Source organism: Prionailurus bengalensis, chromosome D2 (genome assembly GCF_016509475.1).
Source record: "Prionailurus bengalensis isolate Pbe53 chromosome D2, Fcat_Pben_1.1_paternal_pri, whole genome shotgun sequence".
Classification (NCBI taxonomy): Eukaryota; Metazoa; Chordata; class Mammalia; order Carnivora; family Felidae; genus Prionailurus; species Prionailurus bengalensis.
In genome coordinates, this window is record NC_057351.1 from 52,100,936 (window position 1) to 52,118,924 (window position 17,989).

The window sequence follows — 17,989 nt, forward strand, 5'->3', positions numbered from 1 at the left end:
CAGGCTCAAATCTTCTAAAATGCTAAATTCATAATGCCTTTGAAGTGGAATTTAAAAATTTCCATTCATCAAAGTTTTACTTTGCAGTACCCTGAAGCATTAACACAATTCATCTGTCTTCATTCTGCTTAAAATCAATACAAAGTTTAATCTCACAAACATTGCAAAATAATGTTTCATCAGCATTGTAAAATGGTTCAAAGTATTTAGATTGTGTTTTTGTAGTTTAAGGAGCAACTATTTTTTAACCAGTTTCAGTATTTTGATACTGCCATTACATAGATTTAAGTAATAAAGTCTTTTTCTTTCTCCAGATAATTTTTACCCTTTGAATGAGCACGATGACAATGAGGAGCCTGGCAAAGCTTTAACTTAAGATACCAATCAAAAAACAGCAATTACCGCCCCCAAACAAACAAACAGAACAGGGTCTTTTAGTTTAGGTATATGCAGAACACGATGCTGGAAAAAGTTGAGAACTGGCAAAAGTTTGGTCAATTGCGCTTACCAGGACTTGATATCACACATCTTAAGTTGTATTCCAAAATGCTCTGTTAAAATGCTCTGTACCAATAGGAACCAGGAAATAGATGATGGATAGGTTTCCACACTAGCTTATAAGCAGTTAATTGGTTACAAAGCTAAACAAAAAACCCTGGATCAGCAGCCACCCTATTTCTATGTGAAACCTCAAGGTCTGATACACTTCTCTTCAATGAGCTGCAGGTCTATCATTGAGACCAAGGCCAATGGTCCCTCTACCACACAAGCCCTCAACTTCTATCCCCTCTCCTAGCTCTACTTTCTTCATTAAGTTACAGTAATAGGAATGGGCCTTCTGAGGTCATAGCAATGACAAAGAAGTGACTGGGAGAGTGCAAATATCCCTCTGAGGAGAGGAGGTCATCTGTATACAAGCAATTTCTGAAAGCCAGTATTTCTAAATTGTACCTCCTATACCAAAATGAAACAACGTCCTTCTCTTGAATTAAAACTTGCTAGCCATTTATTAAAACACACAAGCATCTACTATAGTTGAAGCTTTGTTTAAATGATTTTCCAGATTAACCCATGAGTTACATCTTCCCTATAAAAAATATCCACAGTATACTCAATACCTGTCACAGATTAGCCCAGAAATTTCTGTCCTGTCAGATGAGCTGCAAGCTTACCTAGAGGTGGTGGGTTTGTCCCTAAGCCTTTTTTTTTTTTTTTAATTTATTTACTTATTTTGAGAGAGAGAGAGAGGGAGGGGCAGAGAGAGAGGGAGAGAGTCTCCATTTTTAATGTTTGTATTACTGTAATTCTGTGATTTAATTTAATATATGTAAACCAATGAAATGAATGCCAAAAAATTATTATTTTTTTTTTTTCAGAGAGTGTGTGTGCACATGAGCACAAGCAAGTGGAGAAAAGGGACAGAGGGAGAGAAAGGAAATCTTTTTGTTTTTTTTAAAATATTTTTTGAGAGAGAGACAGAAGATGTGAGCAGGGGAGGAGTAGAGAGAAAGATAGACAGAGGATCCCAAACAGGCTCTGTGCTGAGAGTGGAGAGCCCGATGCGGGGCTCAGACTCACAAACCGTGAGATCATGACCTGAGCGGAAGTTGGACGCTTAACGTCCAACTAAGCCATCCAGGCGTCCCAAGAGAGACAAAATCCTAAGCAGGCTCCACACTCAGTGCAGAGCCCTATGTGGAGCTCCATCTCACAACCCTGAGATCATGACCTGAGCTGCAACCAAGAGTCAGATGCCCACGCCCAACCAAGTGAGCCACCCAGGTGCCCCCCAAAAACTATTTTTATGATGAAAAGTATTTTGAATGCTCTAGAGAAAGCTAGATAAAAGAGGATTTGGGACCCTTTTATTTAGAAAGTTCTTAAAGTTAGGCAGAATTTCTCTGTGAATATATGAAAAGGGAGAAAAATTTTATGAGACATCAAAGGCTTCAAATTTTATAAAGGTTTATTGGGTGCCACGTAGCAGTGCTTTTACTCTAAATCTATGATTCTTAACTATTTTTGAGTTATGGGTCCCTTTGGAAATTTAATGAATGGTACAGCCCACTTTTCTCCCTAGAAATACAAATAAATAAACAAGTTACAGTTCTGGTGGTTCCTATACCCTGGCCCCATTTCCTTTCCCCTCCACCCTCTACCCTCCCACAAAGGACATCTCCTTGTGGCTCTATGGATCCTAAGCTTCTAAACATTTTATCATGTTTACACCCATATTAGTACAGCCAACTAAATTCCAAATGGTCTAATATCAACTTTGTTAAGACCTTATTAATTATATTTCAGACTGTCTAATAATATCCACTACATCTCAAGAGAGTTTATTCAACATAAAAATAACAGATTCCAGGTTTCATTTCTCTTATTGCCTGTGATCCTCCCCTTTGATTGACTGGTTAGCAATTCCTTGTAGTTCTTTGCAATGCCAGGCTGTAACGCATAAACAAGATGACTAATCAGCTAACATATACTCTAATTCTCAGGGTACAACAACAACAAAAAATCAGGCTAGAATCAGTAAAAGCACTTGACTTAGAATGGTAGTTATTTCTTCTCTCAGATTTAGTGTTCTAATGAGCAGTCCATGAAGTAATCTATCTTAATAAGGTTTTCCTTCCCACACATTGAGAGTCACACAAAAGCATGGGTGGATAAGAGATGTCAAATCACTTGCTCAAATATTCCCAACACATAGCTTTCCCTTCTGAAGTTCCTCCACTCTAAACCCACCTGGCTTATGAGTCATGAAAATTCTAATCTGCCACTATTGAGCATTTTCACCTCTAGATCATTTTCTCCAGCTGCCTGAACTAAAACCTGGGAGTCATTCTAAACTCCTCCTTCTCTCTTCCTCATATCCAAGCAATCACCAGTGCTTCCAGTTGGCCTCCTAATTTTATTTCTCAAGTCTGTCTTTTCCTCTCAATCACTTTAGATCCTTACATTTTTTTTTTTATTTAAAACTTTTTTTTTCAACGTTTATTTATTTTTGGGACAGAGAGAGACAGAGCATGAACGGGGGAGGGGCAGAGAGAGAGAGGGAGACACAGAATCGGAAACAGGCTCCAGGCTCTGAGCCATCAGCCCAGAGCCCGACGCGGGGCTCGAACTCACGGACCGCGAGATCGTGACCTGGCTGAAGTCGGACGCTTAACCGACTGCGCCACCCAGGCGCCCCTAGATCCTTACATTTTAACTGGCTACCCTGTGTTTGGTCCCTGACAATCTATAGCCCAGAATAATCTTTCTGAAACAAAAATGTGATCACTTCACTCACCAACCTAACAGCCTTAAAATGGCTATCTTTCTCAGCTTAAAAATCCTTGAAAAGTCCCCCTACCGGACAAAGGTGAAGGTAATGAATGCTGGAATGTCCTTGTGATCTGGCCCCTACCTGCTTCTCTAACCTCGTTTCTCACTCGCCTCATCCCTGCCCAGCACCATCTGCTCTCACGGCATACTGTGTTGTTCTTTCCTGTATACCTGCTGTTCCCTCTGCTTAAAGCAAATCTTCTTTGCTGCAACCCCTACCCTATCCCCTAGGTGTGCCTATGGAACCCTGACCATTCAGCTCTAAATAAAGCTTTAAAATGCCCCCAAATGTTCATAACGGCATTATGTTTAATAGTTAAAAACTGAAAACAACCTAAATCCTCCAAAAATAAAAATGATTTACTGGGGTGCCTGGGTGCCTCAGCTGGTTAAACGTCCAACTATAGATTTTGGCTCAGGTCTTGATCTTACATTTGTGAGACTGAGCCCCAAGTTGGGCTCTGCGCTGACAGCACAGAGCCTGCTTGGGTTTCTCTCTCTCTCCCTCTCTCTCTGCCCCTCCCTTGCTAACATGTGTGCACATGCACTCTCTCTCTTTCAAAATAAACAAACATTTTTAAAAAGTGACTTGTTAAATTTTAATGGATTGCTGTGTTGCTGTGTTAGAATATTATGCGGTAATAAAAAATGTTTATAAATTTAATGATATGAAAAGCTAAAAAATACGGCTATAAATTGTTAACACAGAATCATCTCAACCACATAAATACATTTTACATATACATAAAAGAGATAACTGGCAGAAATACACTAAAACAGGAGTACTTATCTATTACTTATCATAATAGGATTATGAGCAATTTTTTTCCCTCCAGTTTTAATGGTGAGCATGGATTACTTTCAAAATCAGAAAAACTGAAAATATTTTAAACTGTGAAGACTTTCCTGGAGCCTTCTCAACACACCAACACACACAGACACAAAAGTTTAATCATTCCCTCCTCTGATTCAAGTACAGACTCTCTTTGTTGTGTATATCACACAGTTATAAACTCATCCATGCATATATACATATGTGTATATATATACACCTGTACGTATATATATATACATGTGCATATATATGTATATTGTATATATACATACACACACACATATACATATATATACACACACACACACACACACACACATACACACACATTTCATTTTAGAGAAAGAGAGAGTGAGCGAGCAGGATGGGTGGGCAGAGGGCTAGAGTGAGAGAATCTTAAGCAGGCTCCACACTCAGCAGAGCCTGATGGAGGGCTCAATCTCACAACCTCGGGATCATGACCCGAGCCAAAATCAAGAGTAAGACACTCAACCAACTAAGCCACCCAGGCATCCCTACCTTCTATATTTTAATTCATGTTTGTCTGGGAGCTGTCTGACAGGATTTGGTTCAGCTTTAATCCCTAGTGCCTTATCTCTGATAGAGGCTAGTTTAATGTTTATAAAGTAAAATTACTTTTACATTGCTAGCTACATGCAAATGACCAATAAATGCCTAATCAATCATTTCAAAATGTAAATCATTAACACATTCAACAAATATTTACCATGTGCCTAAAATATCCCAGGCTGTCACAACCCCTGTGGACACTGCAGTGGAAAGGTCCTTGCCCTTGTGGGAGGATACACTCTAGTATGGAGAGACAAAACAAAATAAACCGGCTCATTTTGGAGAGTGACAAGTGTTATAAAGGCAACGTGGGATGAGGAGTATCAGGGAAGATCTGGGGAAAGAGTGCAACATCAAAGGCATATTGAAAGATGGTAAGTGACAAGATAAGAGGCAAGCAGGGATAGAATGGAAGAACTGGACATGGATGGAGTCAAAATACCTAAGTTTCCACTCCTGCTCCATCACCTTACTAGTCAGGTAATCTTCTCTGAATTTCTAATTCACAAAAATGTGTAAGGATTAAGTAAAGGATTAAATAAGATAATTTCCATGAAAAGGGTGAGGCCAGTACTTGACATTCAGGGTCCCCTGTATTTTTAAGCTGTATCTACTTGGAGAAGGAGACATCAAAAACAATACAACACCCAAGGGGCACCTGGGTGGCTCCGCAGGTTAAGCATCTAACTCCTAATTTCAGTTCAGGTCATGAACTCATGCTCAGAGCTGGGCATGGAGCCAGTTTAAGATTATTCTCTTTCTCCCTCTCTCTCTACCCCTTCCTGTACACGTGTGCAAGCTCTTTCTCTCTCTCTCAAAAAAAAACTAAACATGTATATAATATATACATGTGTATATATAATATATATAATACAATACCAAAAAGCTGGAGTACATGGATTATGACTGTGAGTGAAGATCTCAAAAGAAACTCAACAAGGTAAATCTCATCCCTTTGATCTAAGAGTTCTGTAATAGATTTGTAGTTAACAAAAATACGACCTATGCTATCCTTCTTAACTACTTATCTGAACTCAGGATTCTATTGATCACAATTGCTTTCAATAACAATGTGGCCAAGAGGTAACTAGTCTACCCACAAAACCAAATGCAAACACATAAAAACAGATTCATATCCAAAAACTGTATCTCAGTCTTTCCCCCAATCTCATAAACATTACTGGTCTTCACTATTTTTAATCCACTGCATATCTCAGTTATATTTCTCTAGTCCAAAAGAGGAAAGGAAATTTTCCACAGCAGATTGCAAAAGAGAGGTGCTGGGCACATTTACTTCTTGTCCTTTTTAATTGCTGTGTATCTGAAACCTAAGAACTAGGTGTCCTGGACTTTGAGTAGGGGGTTAAACTGTCAGATCATGAAAATGTTTCCTCCGAGGTATTTTAAGCCCTAATCAGTTACCACACCCTACCATGTATTTAAGATAGACAGTCTTTTGGGGCGCCTGGGTGGCTTAGTGGGTTAAGCATCTGACTTCGGCTCAGGTCACAGTCTCACAGTTCATTCGTTTGAGCCCCGCGTCAGGCTCTGTGCTGACAGCTCAGAGCCTGCAGCCTGCTTCAGATTCTGTGTCTCCCTCTCTCTTTGCCCCTCCCCCATCTCTCTCTTTCTCTCTCTCAAAAATAAATAAACGTTTAAAAAATTAAAAAAAAAAAAGATAGTCTTTGGCCCTTTACCTCTCTGCTTTCCAATCTCACATTCCTCAAATGAATGAATGACTGAATGGGCCTGCTGCAACCTACTGTGTCAACCTTTTAGACCAAAGAATTCTCTTCTTAATATGTCTAAGTGCTATTGTCAAAATTATTCTGACCCTCATTCTGGTCAGTTGTAGTATTAATAACAATTTGAGAAGGAAAAAAACAGATGACCATGACAGGATAAATTAACTCTAGAAGAATGAGTTGATTAACAGTGAGGAGGTAAAGAAAAATTTAACTTGTAAGATGCAAGCTAGTGTTCTCATGCATTGGCTCCCAAAACCTTTTATGTCAAAACAAGAACTCTGCTTGCTTTTTGACATACCAAACCTACAAAGAGAGTCATATCCCAGAAACTATTGGATGTCCTTAAACCTGGGAACACAAATGATATTTTCTATTTTTATAAATTGAAAATGTCCTTTGTGACATTATATACATTAACCTATTTCCATATCCTATGGACATATCCTACCACCTTGTAGAGAAATGGTATAAGGGCAAATCTGTCTCAAAAATGTTAAGTATACTATATTGTAGAAAAACAAAACTATAGCACCTCGTGTTTAAATGTTTATTCATTCATTTGGGGGGCCTGGGTGGCTCCGTCGTTTAAGAGTCTGACTTCAGCTTAGGTATGATCTTATGGGTTGTGAGTTCGAGCCCCATGTTGGGTTCTGTGCTGACAGCTCAGAGCTTGGAGTCTGCTTCAGATTCTGTCTCTGTCTCTCTCTGTCCCTCCCATGCTTGCACTCTGTCTCTCTCACTCTCTCTCAAAAATAAACATTAAAAATAATAACAGGGGCACCTGGGTGGCTCAGTCGGTTAAGTGTCCAACTTCAGCTCAGGTCATGATCTCAAGATTTGTGGGTTCAAGCCCTGCATCAGGTTCTGTACTGACAGCTCAGAGCCTGGAGCCTGCTTCTGATTCCGTGTCTCCCTCTCTCTTTGTTCCTCCCCCCTGCTCACGCTCTCTCTCTCAAAAATAAACATTTTTTAAAAATTAGAAAATAATACAATAAATGTTTTTTCATTCATTTAATCAGTAGCTACTGTCAGGTGCTTGTGAACTTCCAGACACTGGTCCTTTGATGGCATTGACCATTTAGTTAGTTGCACTGAGTTACTAAAGAAAGGGAATTTTTTTTTTCCCTCTTGTACTTGATCTTGACTTTGAAATAAGTTTGAATGCCTAACAAATGAAGATATTTGGCTGTACAACAGTTTTATGCATACAAAATCAGTACACAATGTTTCCTTCCCTCCATGTGTATTAATTCTATGATCACCTAAAAATGATATAAAGGCTGTTTGGTGCCCATTTCTGTTTTTCTCCTCTGAAGTATCCCAATAAGGATTCATATTATGTATTTATTATTTCTGAGAATCATATACTAAAGCTTCTGGGGAAAGAAAAGTAGGCTGGATTCCAAGATACTAATTTATTGTATTATTTTCATTCAGTAGTACCTTTCTATTTCACATTAAGTCAAAATGCAAAAGTAAAATGGTTTCATATTAAGAAATTTACATGCTCAGCATCTGTAAAGAACACTAAAGGATATGAAAACTAAATGTAATAGAACAAAAACATAACAGAACCCCCACAGAACAAGCCATTTACAAGGAATACGGACCAGCTGTAGGAAATCCCTTGTTAGGCTGGCTACTACAGCAAGCATGATGATCTCTCCAGGAAAGCCCCTTTGCAGTGGTGGTTATATTCCCCAACTCCCAAGATCCAAACTTGGGGCTGTATACTGAATTCTATCTCTGACAATCACATGGACTCCTACAGAGAGCCAGGCAAGGTCTTCGGGAAAGCGGTAATAAGGAGCTTCAAATTGGAGCCTTTATTGCTCCAAAACTACCAAAATCAACATTGCTGGCAGTTGGGAAATTACAAGTGTAGGCATTTCTCCCAACCCCAATTAAAATGTTCACAGAGCGAGAAAAAGTCTTATGCTTGCATTGGTGAGTCAGCCATAAGCAGAAGCAGGTAGTTACAAAAAGCAGGTAGTTACTGCCTTTCTAGGTCAGGCAGTCACCATAATATACAAAGAGCCTTTCACTGCTCTTCCATCCCTGCCAGACACATCTTTCCAGCCCTTCTCCGTTTCCAGATGCCATCAACTACTGTTTAACTCTGGACTACTGATTATCAACAATATTTCCTCTATTAAACTCTAACTGACTATAATTAGAGGTAGTTAGGCAGACATCTAAGAGCCATACCAGTATCTAATTTTCTGAAAACTTTGTACACATTCTCTGAAAGCAAACCCAGAAGATGGGTGCTCTCTCTCCATTTTTGCTGACTGGTAAAAAGAATCATTGGCTAAATGATGTGACCCAATCACCAATGACAGAGCTGTGGCTTCAACCAGTGTCTTTCTCATTCCAAGCTTCATGGGTTGTCCACTACTCTATGCTCCTCTCCATTTCTCTCCTCAATAAAATCCACACGACTTAATCAAACTTTTCATATTGTAAAAAACAAAGCCATAATCTTCTGACACTTGCAGATCAAAACACTACAAAACCCACCTGAGCAATGACAAGTTCCAAATGGACAAGCATTACACCTTATATAGCCCTTGAAAAAAGCAAAATAGGCCAAACAATGGAGAAAGCTATTTAAGCAGAAAATTGTATCTTATAGAGTATCTAAAAACATTACATTTCTGAAGGCATACTTTTGTATCAACTCACTGCAAGGTCATAAAAAGTTTAAAGCTAACTACTTTTCAACACTGAAAAGCAATTTTGAAGTACACTGTTTATATTATCAGATTAATGTTTTCAGTAGCATAGAAAACCTTCTAATATTTCCTAACCAACCTGTCTTTTAAATAGAATATAGATAATGTAGCTTTGTTGGCATTCACAGTAACCATGCCATAATAGGCTCTGAAACAGTTTGCGGGGTTGGGTGGACCTTAAGTGGTTTTGCATTAAAGCAGTATTTAAGAAACCATCAACCGAAGAGTCTCCAGTTTTAAATCTAGGTCATACTAACCTTAGTCAAAAGCAAGCATAAACTAGACAATTTATATTACTTCCTAAAAAGATGGCTTGTGAAACAAAAAGGAGCATAGACTTGAAAAATATTAATGTTTCCTAAGAATTATAAATAAGCATATTTATTTTTAAAAATAATCTATATTCCCATTAATTCACATAAGGAATTTTTCTTCTGTTATAGATAACCCACTAGCAAAATTAACACTATATTTAGTTAGACTTACGTCAAAAAACAAAAAGTCTTTCAATTTGGAGGGAAGAGGAGAGGAATAAGAACAGAGATGCAGAAAGAAAACAAAATATGATTTAAAATTTTCCCCCCAAAAATACAATATTCAAAAATACATAAATTAAGTAAATAAATAATAGAGGGAAATACTGACTACTGTTGCAAAAAAGTGGTAGTAAATATATGACCCCATATTTTTCTTCCTCCATTTCCATCAATACAAATTTTTTAAAAGCACTATTTCTAGGGTATAACACAAGGGCAAGTACAGATTCAGCCCAGTCTCCTGCCTCTACACTGCACTGTTAACTGATGTCCTGGAGCTATCATACCCAAGATATTAAGAGTGGAGACTGGCTCTGGAGGCAGACTGCCTGGGTTCAAATCCCACCTCTGAGAGTTACTGGCTGTGTGACTGTGAGCAAATGAAGTAAATGTACTAACTCTCAATTTCTCTGTCAAGTATAATGAGGATTATAACAGTCCTGAACCTCAAAGGAGTTCTAATGAGAAACTATACCTAAACTGTTTAGCACAGGGCCTGGCCTGTAAGTAAATGGTGGGTCACCATATTGTTACAGTAACCAGAGGGTACCTTCAGACAGAAAAAAAGACCAAACGATGTTGTATAGAAGTTTACAGTTATTCAGATTGCTCTGTATGAGAAATCAGTAATCCATACTATGAAAAGATCATGCAGAACTCCTGGTCACCATTACAATAACAGTAGCTGTAGCCCAACATTTATGTGATACTTTACTATGAGCCAAGCACTGTGCTAATGCAGTTGCTCTTTTGAACTCATATGAAGCAAGGAATTATTATTCCCATTTTATAGATAAGGGTATTGAGGGTCAAAATGTCTGCATAATTTGCTCAAGATTACAAGGCAAGTGACTGGCAGGGTTAAGATTTTGAAACCTAGGCAATCTGCCTCCAAAGCCTACTTCTGATACAAACTACCCACCCAAAATTGGGCAAGGAATTTCACATACTGGGATTTCAATTTCCTCCTCTGGAAAATAAACAGAATGGTAGAATAGGTATTCTTAAAAGTCCCTTCTAAACTTCTCTGGACAAAAATCCACATTCACTACATATAGAAAACATCTCTGCTTTAGTCCTTTTACAGACCCAAGCTTCTCTGTCTCATATAAATACAGAATGATGCATATTTAGAATTCCCCCAGTGGAGTGCCTCACTGTTCCTGAGCCAGTTAGCGGAAAGTACACGATGCCAAGAGGCATCAGCCAGACAGAGAGCCTCACTAGATAGTTCCATAACTAAGTCCCTTTAAATGGAGCCCCAAGCGAACCTGACTTAAAATTAATTCTACCTGACAGCACTAATGCTACAGGGAAGTTAAGGACACACATCAACAAAATTAGCCAAACCTTTAGACTAGAGCTAAGTCACTATACTGCTCAGGACCTCAGTTTCCTTATTTACAGAAATGAAATGGCTTTAAAAAATTTTTTTTTAATGTTTATTTATTTTTGAGACAGAGAGAGACACACCATGAACGGGGGAGGGGCAGAGAGAGAGGGAGACAAAGAATCAGAAGCAGGCTCCAGGCTCTGAGCCATCACCCCAGAGCCCGACGTGGGGCTCGAACTCGCGGACCGCGAGATCGTGACCTGAGCTGAAGTCGGACGCTTAACCAACTGAGCCACCCAGGCGCCCCATGAAATGGCTTTTAGATACAAGTAAACCCAAAGAAAGAAGCCACCCCAACTCAGGGAAACCAATCGACTTTGTTAGAATTGAGGGAAGGGGGTAAGGAACATCTAGTTTGGAAAATCACATTCAAATACAGTTATTGCTTTTATAATATAAACCACAGAAGAAAGCTCCGGAAAAAAAAAAAAAATCTATTGTGTTGGTTGGCAAAAGAGGGTGAAGCAGCACTGAGGGGATATGGATTTCAAAAATACATATTAAGATACATTACAGTAGATCACTGTTGCAAGCCCCTTTTAGCTGAGAGTCTGTAAAATAAAGTCTCTAGGACTACTTAAGATATTTTCTCCCTTGGGGCGCCTGGGTGGCTCAGTCGGCTGGGCATTCGACTTCGGCCCAGGTCATGATCTCACGGTTCATGGGTTCAAGCCCCATCAGGTTCTGCGGTGACAGCTCAGAGCCTGGAGCCTGCTTTGAATTATGTGTCTCCCTCTCTCTCTGCCCCTTCCCTACTCACTCTCTGTCTCTCAAAAATAAACACTGAAAAAAATTTTTTAAAAAAAGATATTTTCTCCCTTTCACAGGAAAATGATTTAAATAAATGCACAGACATAAAATTCTAAACACAAAACTCAAGGTGTTTTTAGTTTTTTAAACATATGTGATATACTTAACTCAAGTCTTGTAATATTCCAACCCCAAACCAAAGAACAACCAGGTTACTCCTAATTTGGTTCTACTATTGCTTCAAAATACTGAAGCTCCATTTTAAGTAAGACAAAGAAGTGAGACATAAAGTCAAATCTTGTGGCCGTCTTTGCCTACTCAACAGCACCACTACGGATGAAAAGACAAACTAAAGTCAAACCAGTCTGTCTGGCTCTCATTAGCATAGCCTGTAAACGACTGGCAATCCATACACTACTTGTCATGGGTAGTGTCATGAGTTTGAGGGAAATTTTATGGATTTAATCTCTCCCCAGTCCTCATTTCCAGAGACAATTATCAAAAGCTAGTTGTATTCATATTCAACTCTTAGAAAAAGATAAATGATGTCTACACCATCAGCTCTCACCCCTCAATGTTCCTATCATATTTCAGGTTAACTTCTAAGACTGGACTTGGATAGGGAGTGACAGAGGAACTGTTAGAAAAAGGGCTCTCCTGGGGCGCCTGGGTGGCGCAGTCGGTTAAGCGTCCGACTTCAGCCAGGTCACGATCTCACGGTCCGGGAGTTCGAGCCCCGCGTTGGGCTCTGGGCTGATGGCTCAGAGCCTGGAGCCTGTTTCCGATTCTGTGTCTCCCTCTCTCTCTGCCCCTCCCCCGTTCACGCTCTGTCTCTCTGTCCCAAAAATAAATAAACGTTGGAAAAAAAAAAAATTAAAAAAAAAAAAAAAAGGGCTCTCCTACCAAATGCAGCCTCCCTATTCTATCCCCTCACCGCAAAAATAAGCACATAGAGAAATTCCAGAAAGCAGATTCCTCCTTTTCTTTACCAAACTAATCCCATCTCGCAGTGTCTCTTCATTTTATTAAAACAAACTTTAGAACAATGGAAAGAAATACACCTTAATATCAAAATCCTCCATGCCTAAAGGACCCCGGTGAAAATTTGTCAAGATCCTCTCTCATGAAAAACTCTCATACACACAACTTTCATGAACCCCCTTGAACTGTCAAGGTTAAAAATCCTTGCTCTGGCCTAGAGAATCATGTGCTTCTCAATAACCCTATCTCCTCCTTCATGGATGGGAGCCACCCCAAACATCACATCTGAAACGTAAAGAACAAAATGAAGGCTCCAATTGCACCTGATGCTTTCTACCTCTGTCAAATGTCGGTTCTGCCATTTTTCAGCAATGCTCAAAGGATTTGTTTCATTTCCTTGACCACCCAAATTGGGTCTTGTCCAAAGCCCTCCTCTCTCCTTCCTTTCTTCTTTTCTTTAACTGAGCCTAGAAGCTTATAGCCAAATCAATTTGTAAGTGAAGGATAAATGTTTGCCTGAGAACAAAAGCTCCCAGTGAACACTCACCCTCACCACCCCTTTTCCAACTCAAGATGTTCAGGACACTGCCAACTAACTGATGTGGTCGTGGGCTGGATTAGAAAACAAGAACAGAATAAGGACACTCCATTCAACCTTTTTGTCTGGGGCATTTCCTGGGTTTTTCACTGGTATTTAACACCAAGACACAAGGCTCATTTTTCATTAAAGTTGCAAGACTTTCACTCTGCCCAGTTTCAAATGGTGTAATTGATCTGCATTGTCTTCTTAAATAACCCAACTGAAGGACACTGCAGCTTTAAATATTTCAGTGCTAGCTAGCAAATAGACTCCATTGCAATATGGCTCTGAAGGTCGCGTCCTATTGTCTCTTTGCTCTAGAAAAACAATGTCTAAGTCTTTCTTCTAGGTAACATCGGAAGAGTTACCCCTAGAATTTCCATTCTCCCCAACTGGGTCCCTGGAGGAGTTCGCGAGTTTATTGGAATCTCACACTCATAATTTTCCCGGCAGGGGCAATATGCTGATTGCTATTAATGATGCCAGCACCTTAGCGAGACATAAACACATGTGTTCACATTAGTTTAATTGAGCATATGCAACTGTCTGAAATAGCACCACTCAAGGGCTGTTAACCTCTTTAAGAGTAGGCCCAGGGTAGTTTAGGAGTGGATGGCTTTCAGGCGGCACTCTGAACCCAGGTTGCATAACCTGAAATGTGTAGCTACTTAAAATGACAGGAATCTCAGTCTACTCATCCTGGGACCATGCCAGCACCTTGCACCTTTACTTGTAAAATAAGGTCAAAATAAGAGGCACACGCACGGTGAAGGAAAAAATAAACCAAAAGAAAAAGGCCCTTTTCTATCTTATCAGGGCGCTTAAATAGGATTCCTCAAGCAGTCACAATGTTCCCCCACCCTTGTCCCCGGAACTAGAACAGCCCCGGTGAAATGGAGGCTTTGGAAGGGGAGAAGGGAGCTGGACATCGATGCCTTCTTTTAAAGAACAAAAATCAGTGGACGATTAAATGGCAGGGAAGAAGGGGCAAAGAAGCGGGGTAGAAGGTGTGTGCAGGTGCAATGGAGCATTACCTGAAATGGCAACAGATTGTTACCATTATCCGTCCGGAAAGCGTTATCCTCCATCCAGGACTTGGAGGTGAGCGGGGCCGCGCGGGGGAACTTGGGCGGCGCGATCACATTGCTGGAGAAGGGCTTTTTGAGCGGCGAGATGGGGTTGAGCGGTGAGGGCACCCCGACACCCACGCCCACGCCCACGCCGACCGCCCGGCGAGGGTCCCGGCCAGCCGGCAGGCCGCCCCACGGGTTGGATGGCGCGCTCCAGGCGGCGTTCACACTCTGGTGCGTGTTCCAGCTGGACGACGCGGACGAAGCGGCGGCTGCGGCCGCGGCGGCTACTGCAGCCGAGGACGAGGACGGCTTGCTGGTCATGATGGGCTGGTGGCCGTACGCCGCGGCAGCACTCCTCTGCGTGTAGGGCGCCTGGCTGGGGCTGGCGGGCGAGCGGCGCTGCTGCGGGGGTTGTGCCTGCGGGGGCTGCGCGGGTTGCGCGGGCTGCGGCGCCGGCGGCGGCGGCTGCTGGTGGTGCTGGGTCTGCGCCAGGCCGATCTGCGGAGAGAAAGTGCCTCCGAAGACTGGGTTGACGTGGTGCGGGAAGTTCTGGAAGAGCATGGTCCCGTTGACTGGGGTGATCCCCTGGAAGAAGCTGTCCTCCACCGCGTTCGTGGTGCCCGTGGACCAGGTGCTGCCGAAGGACGGCGACAGCGACGCGCCCGGCGCCGCGGGCTCCTGCGGCGGCGGCGGCTGCTGAGGGGGCTGGTGGAAACTCAAGCCCGGCAGGAGCGGCGATTCCATCTGCATCTTGTCAGGACCGTTGGGGGCCGGCGGGGCCGCGGCGGGACTGAGGGCCGGCACTGCGCTACTGTCCTCCGGCTTGGGGGTCTCTGAGGAGAGGGGCGTGGACGGGGCTTCGGCTGCGCTGGGTTCGGGCTGGGGCTGCTGCTGCTGCTGCTGCTGCCGCTGCTGCTGGGGCTGGGGCTGGGTTTTGCTTTTGTCCATCAGTAAATCATCCTGCATGGTTTGCGCAGCTGAAACGGGAAAAAAGAGAGACGCGTTATTGTTAATGTGATCGTTAATGCCCCTCGCTAAAGCGGGCGGGTGTTTTACTTGCGAAAATCCAGTGCCACCGCTACTAGCCAATTGCAATGCAAATCCATAATCTCCCATTTAGAAGAACAGGTCGGGCTGGGAATGGGGGCGGGGGGGGGGGGCTCGTGCAAGGTCTCTAAAAATACTGTGAGAGCGTCTTCACCCTTTCTGATGTCTTGGTTCCTTTTCTGTATTAGTGAGAGATGTGCTTATAAGACAGAAAGACAGCAATTTCGCCACGTCTCTTTTCCCTTCACCGGAACTCAGAGCGTTCACCCTGCAATGAGAAACTGATTCTGGTTCCTGTTTTTTCCCAAGCACCACCCTCCCCCAGTTATTTGCATACGTCAATAAATACTGCTGCGTCCTTCAGCAAGGTTAAAAAGACACCGCACACGACCCTTTCTTCCCCCTTCCCTGCTCCGCACTTTAAAGAAACAGCAGTCTTATCCCTCTTGATTAGCAAACTGGCTTCTTGCGTTGATAATTGTTTGATTTAGCAGCAGCGAACCGCGAGGGAGGAAATCCTTGGCATTTGTTAGGAGGAGGATTCAGCTGCACAATCATTCTCTGGCCTCCCAGTAGCTGCAGCTACTCCATTTTGTTAGGAGACATAAAAAACCACCGTTTTAAAAGAGGTAAAAAAAAAAAAAAAAAAAATCTACTGAAACGTTTGTGTTTGCTTCGTGTTACTCCAAGGATTGGAGTTTTTCTGCTTATTCTCCAATCTTCTTGTCTCCAATTCTGTCACACAAGAAATTTCTTGGCTTCTCAGTGGTTCAGGTCTCAACAGGAGCCTGAGAATTTCTGTGCAGAGTGGAGAAATGTTCTGGTTGGGTTTGAGGTCACAGAGAGAGAGATAGAGACAGACTGACAGTGAGATGGGGTAGGGGCGGAGCTTTAAAAAAAATCCCCCTGAGATTTAAGTAGAAAGTCAAGATACTTATGAGGTTGCCAGATTTTCATTTTTGAATCCTCCTGATGCTGCCTTGGTCACAAGACTTTGGCAAATTTAGAATCCATTCTCTTATCACTGGTATTAGCAATGAAAGATTATGGTTTGAAGACCCTGAATTATGCTAGCAAAAGCGTTAAAAATAGCATAGTACAAAGTCCCAAATTCTCATACGTTGTAATTATAGTGCATTGCCATCACTGCTTCATTTAGCCATATAAGGAGTGTATGGTATTTTCCATCTCTCATAGAAGGGCTATATTCACCTCTGCCATACAGCCTGTTTTCCCATTCAAGGATGAAAATAGTAATCACTCAAAATCAGGAGATTTCCATACACATAGTTATCACTGAGTTAGTTTGTCCTTTAGAACATATTAAGTGTTTTAAATATATGAATATTAAGTGCTGAGACTCTGAAAACAAATATTTTGAGATGTTAAAGAAGCAAATGACCAAACATACAATTATTTTTAGATGATGATTCAGTATAATTGCAACAAAGTTATTAATATATATATATAATGCAGTTACTTAATTAACTCAGATACTTGGGAAGCATCTTTCTCAGAACACTTGTGAAAGGACATTCAGATATACACAGAAGCTCTGCCTTTGGACATCCTCATGATAAATGTTATAAAATAAATGTATTGGAAAATGGAGATGCCACCACTGTTAGCCATTAAGCAAAAGATTCACATCAAGAAATGGAATTAAAAGTTCTATTTTCTTAAAAAACTATCTTTAAAATGGTTACTCATTCATTTTAAAGTTTCATACACAGACAAAAAATAGTGGGCTGAAGGAAATGCTTCATAGCCACCTTACTCTCTACTCTTTCCTCCCCTTCAACCCCCCCCCCATAAAAACCCAGCCCAATATACCTCACAAATTGTCAGCTACTACCAATAAAACCTACCTAAGATTGATTTTATGTTTCTCAGGTCCCTTGGTCTAAAACAATGGCTTTGATCTGTATTGTAAAATATCACACAAAGAGGCAAGCAAAGCTTGGATTCACAACAGCACAAAGTTCTACCGCTGCCAAAGAAAATGGACATAGAAAGACATTTTCAGACTTGGTTTAAGCAGTGCTGCAGTAAACCATTATAATCTGGGGTCTGAGTTGCTTCCAGTGGGCTAGAATCGTCTTTACAATAGCCATATCATCATGGCTGAAATATGCATTTGATTATAATTTTAATATTCAGCTTTTCTGATGCTTGTATTGATGCTTTCTGTAATGCCTTCAGTTTAAACTACATGCTCTTGATAGAAAAATTAATGCTGTACTATATAGCAAAAAAGCTAAAAAAGTAAGCTGGACTCAGAATATTTTATAATATACAATTAATATATTTATTGAATTAAAAATTTTTTTATCATACCACATACCAGGAACACCCATTTCTTGTCGCAACACTCCTTAAAGATATAAATTTCACTTTCTGCATAAATTCAT

The 17,989-nt window shown here is 41.1% G+C and overlaps 1 protein-coding gene across 11 annotated transcripts in view; it reads right to left on the reverse strand.

Moving 5' to 3' along the window:
- The window catches only part of CPEB3 (cytoplasmic polyadenylation element binding protein 3), a 197,144-nt gene that overhangs the window by 147,338 nt on the left and 31,817 nt on the right, over window positions 1-17,989 (reverse strand). For 8 of the 11 annotated variants that reach the window (XM_043596981.1, XM_043596972.1, XM_043596982.1 and 5 more), the window contains one exon: window positions 14,493-15,508. In XM_043596981.1, the coding sequence (XP_043452916.1) occupies window positions 14,493-15,497 (1,005 nt within the window). In that variant the 5' untranslated portion in view covers window positions 15,498-15,508. Of the gene's footprint in view, window positions 1-14,492; window positions 15,509-15,732; window positions 15,847-17,989 lie in introns of all 11 variants that reach the window. The other 3 variants (XM_043596983.1, XM_043596973.1, XM_043596975.1) reach the window with 1 other exon arrangement.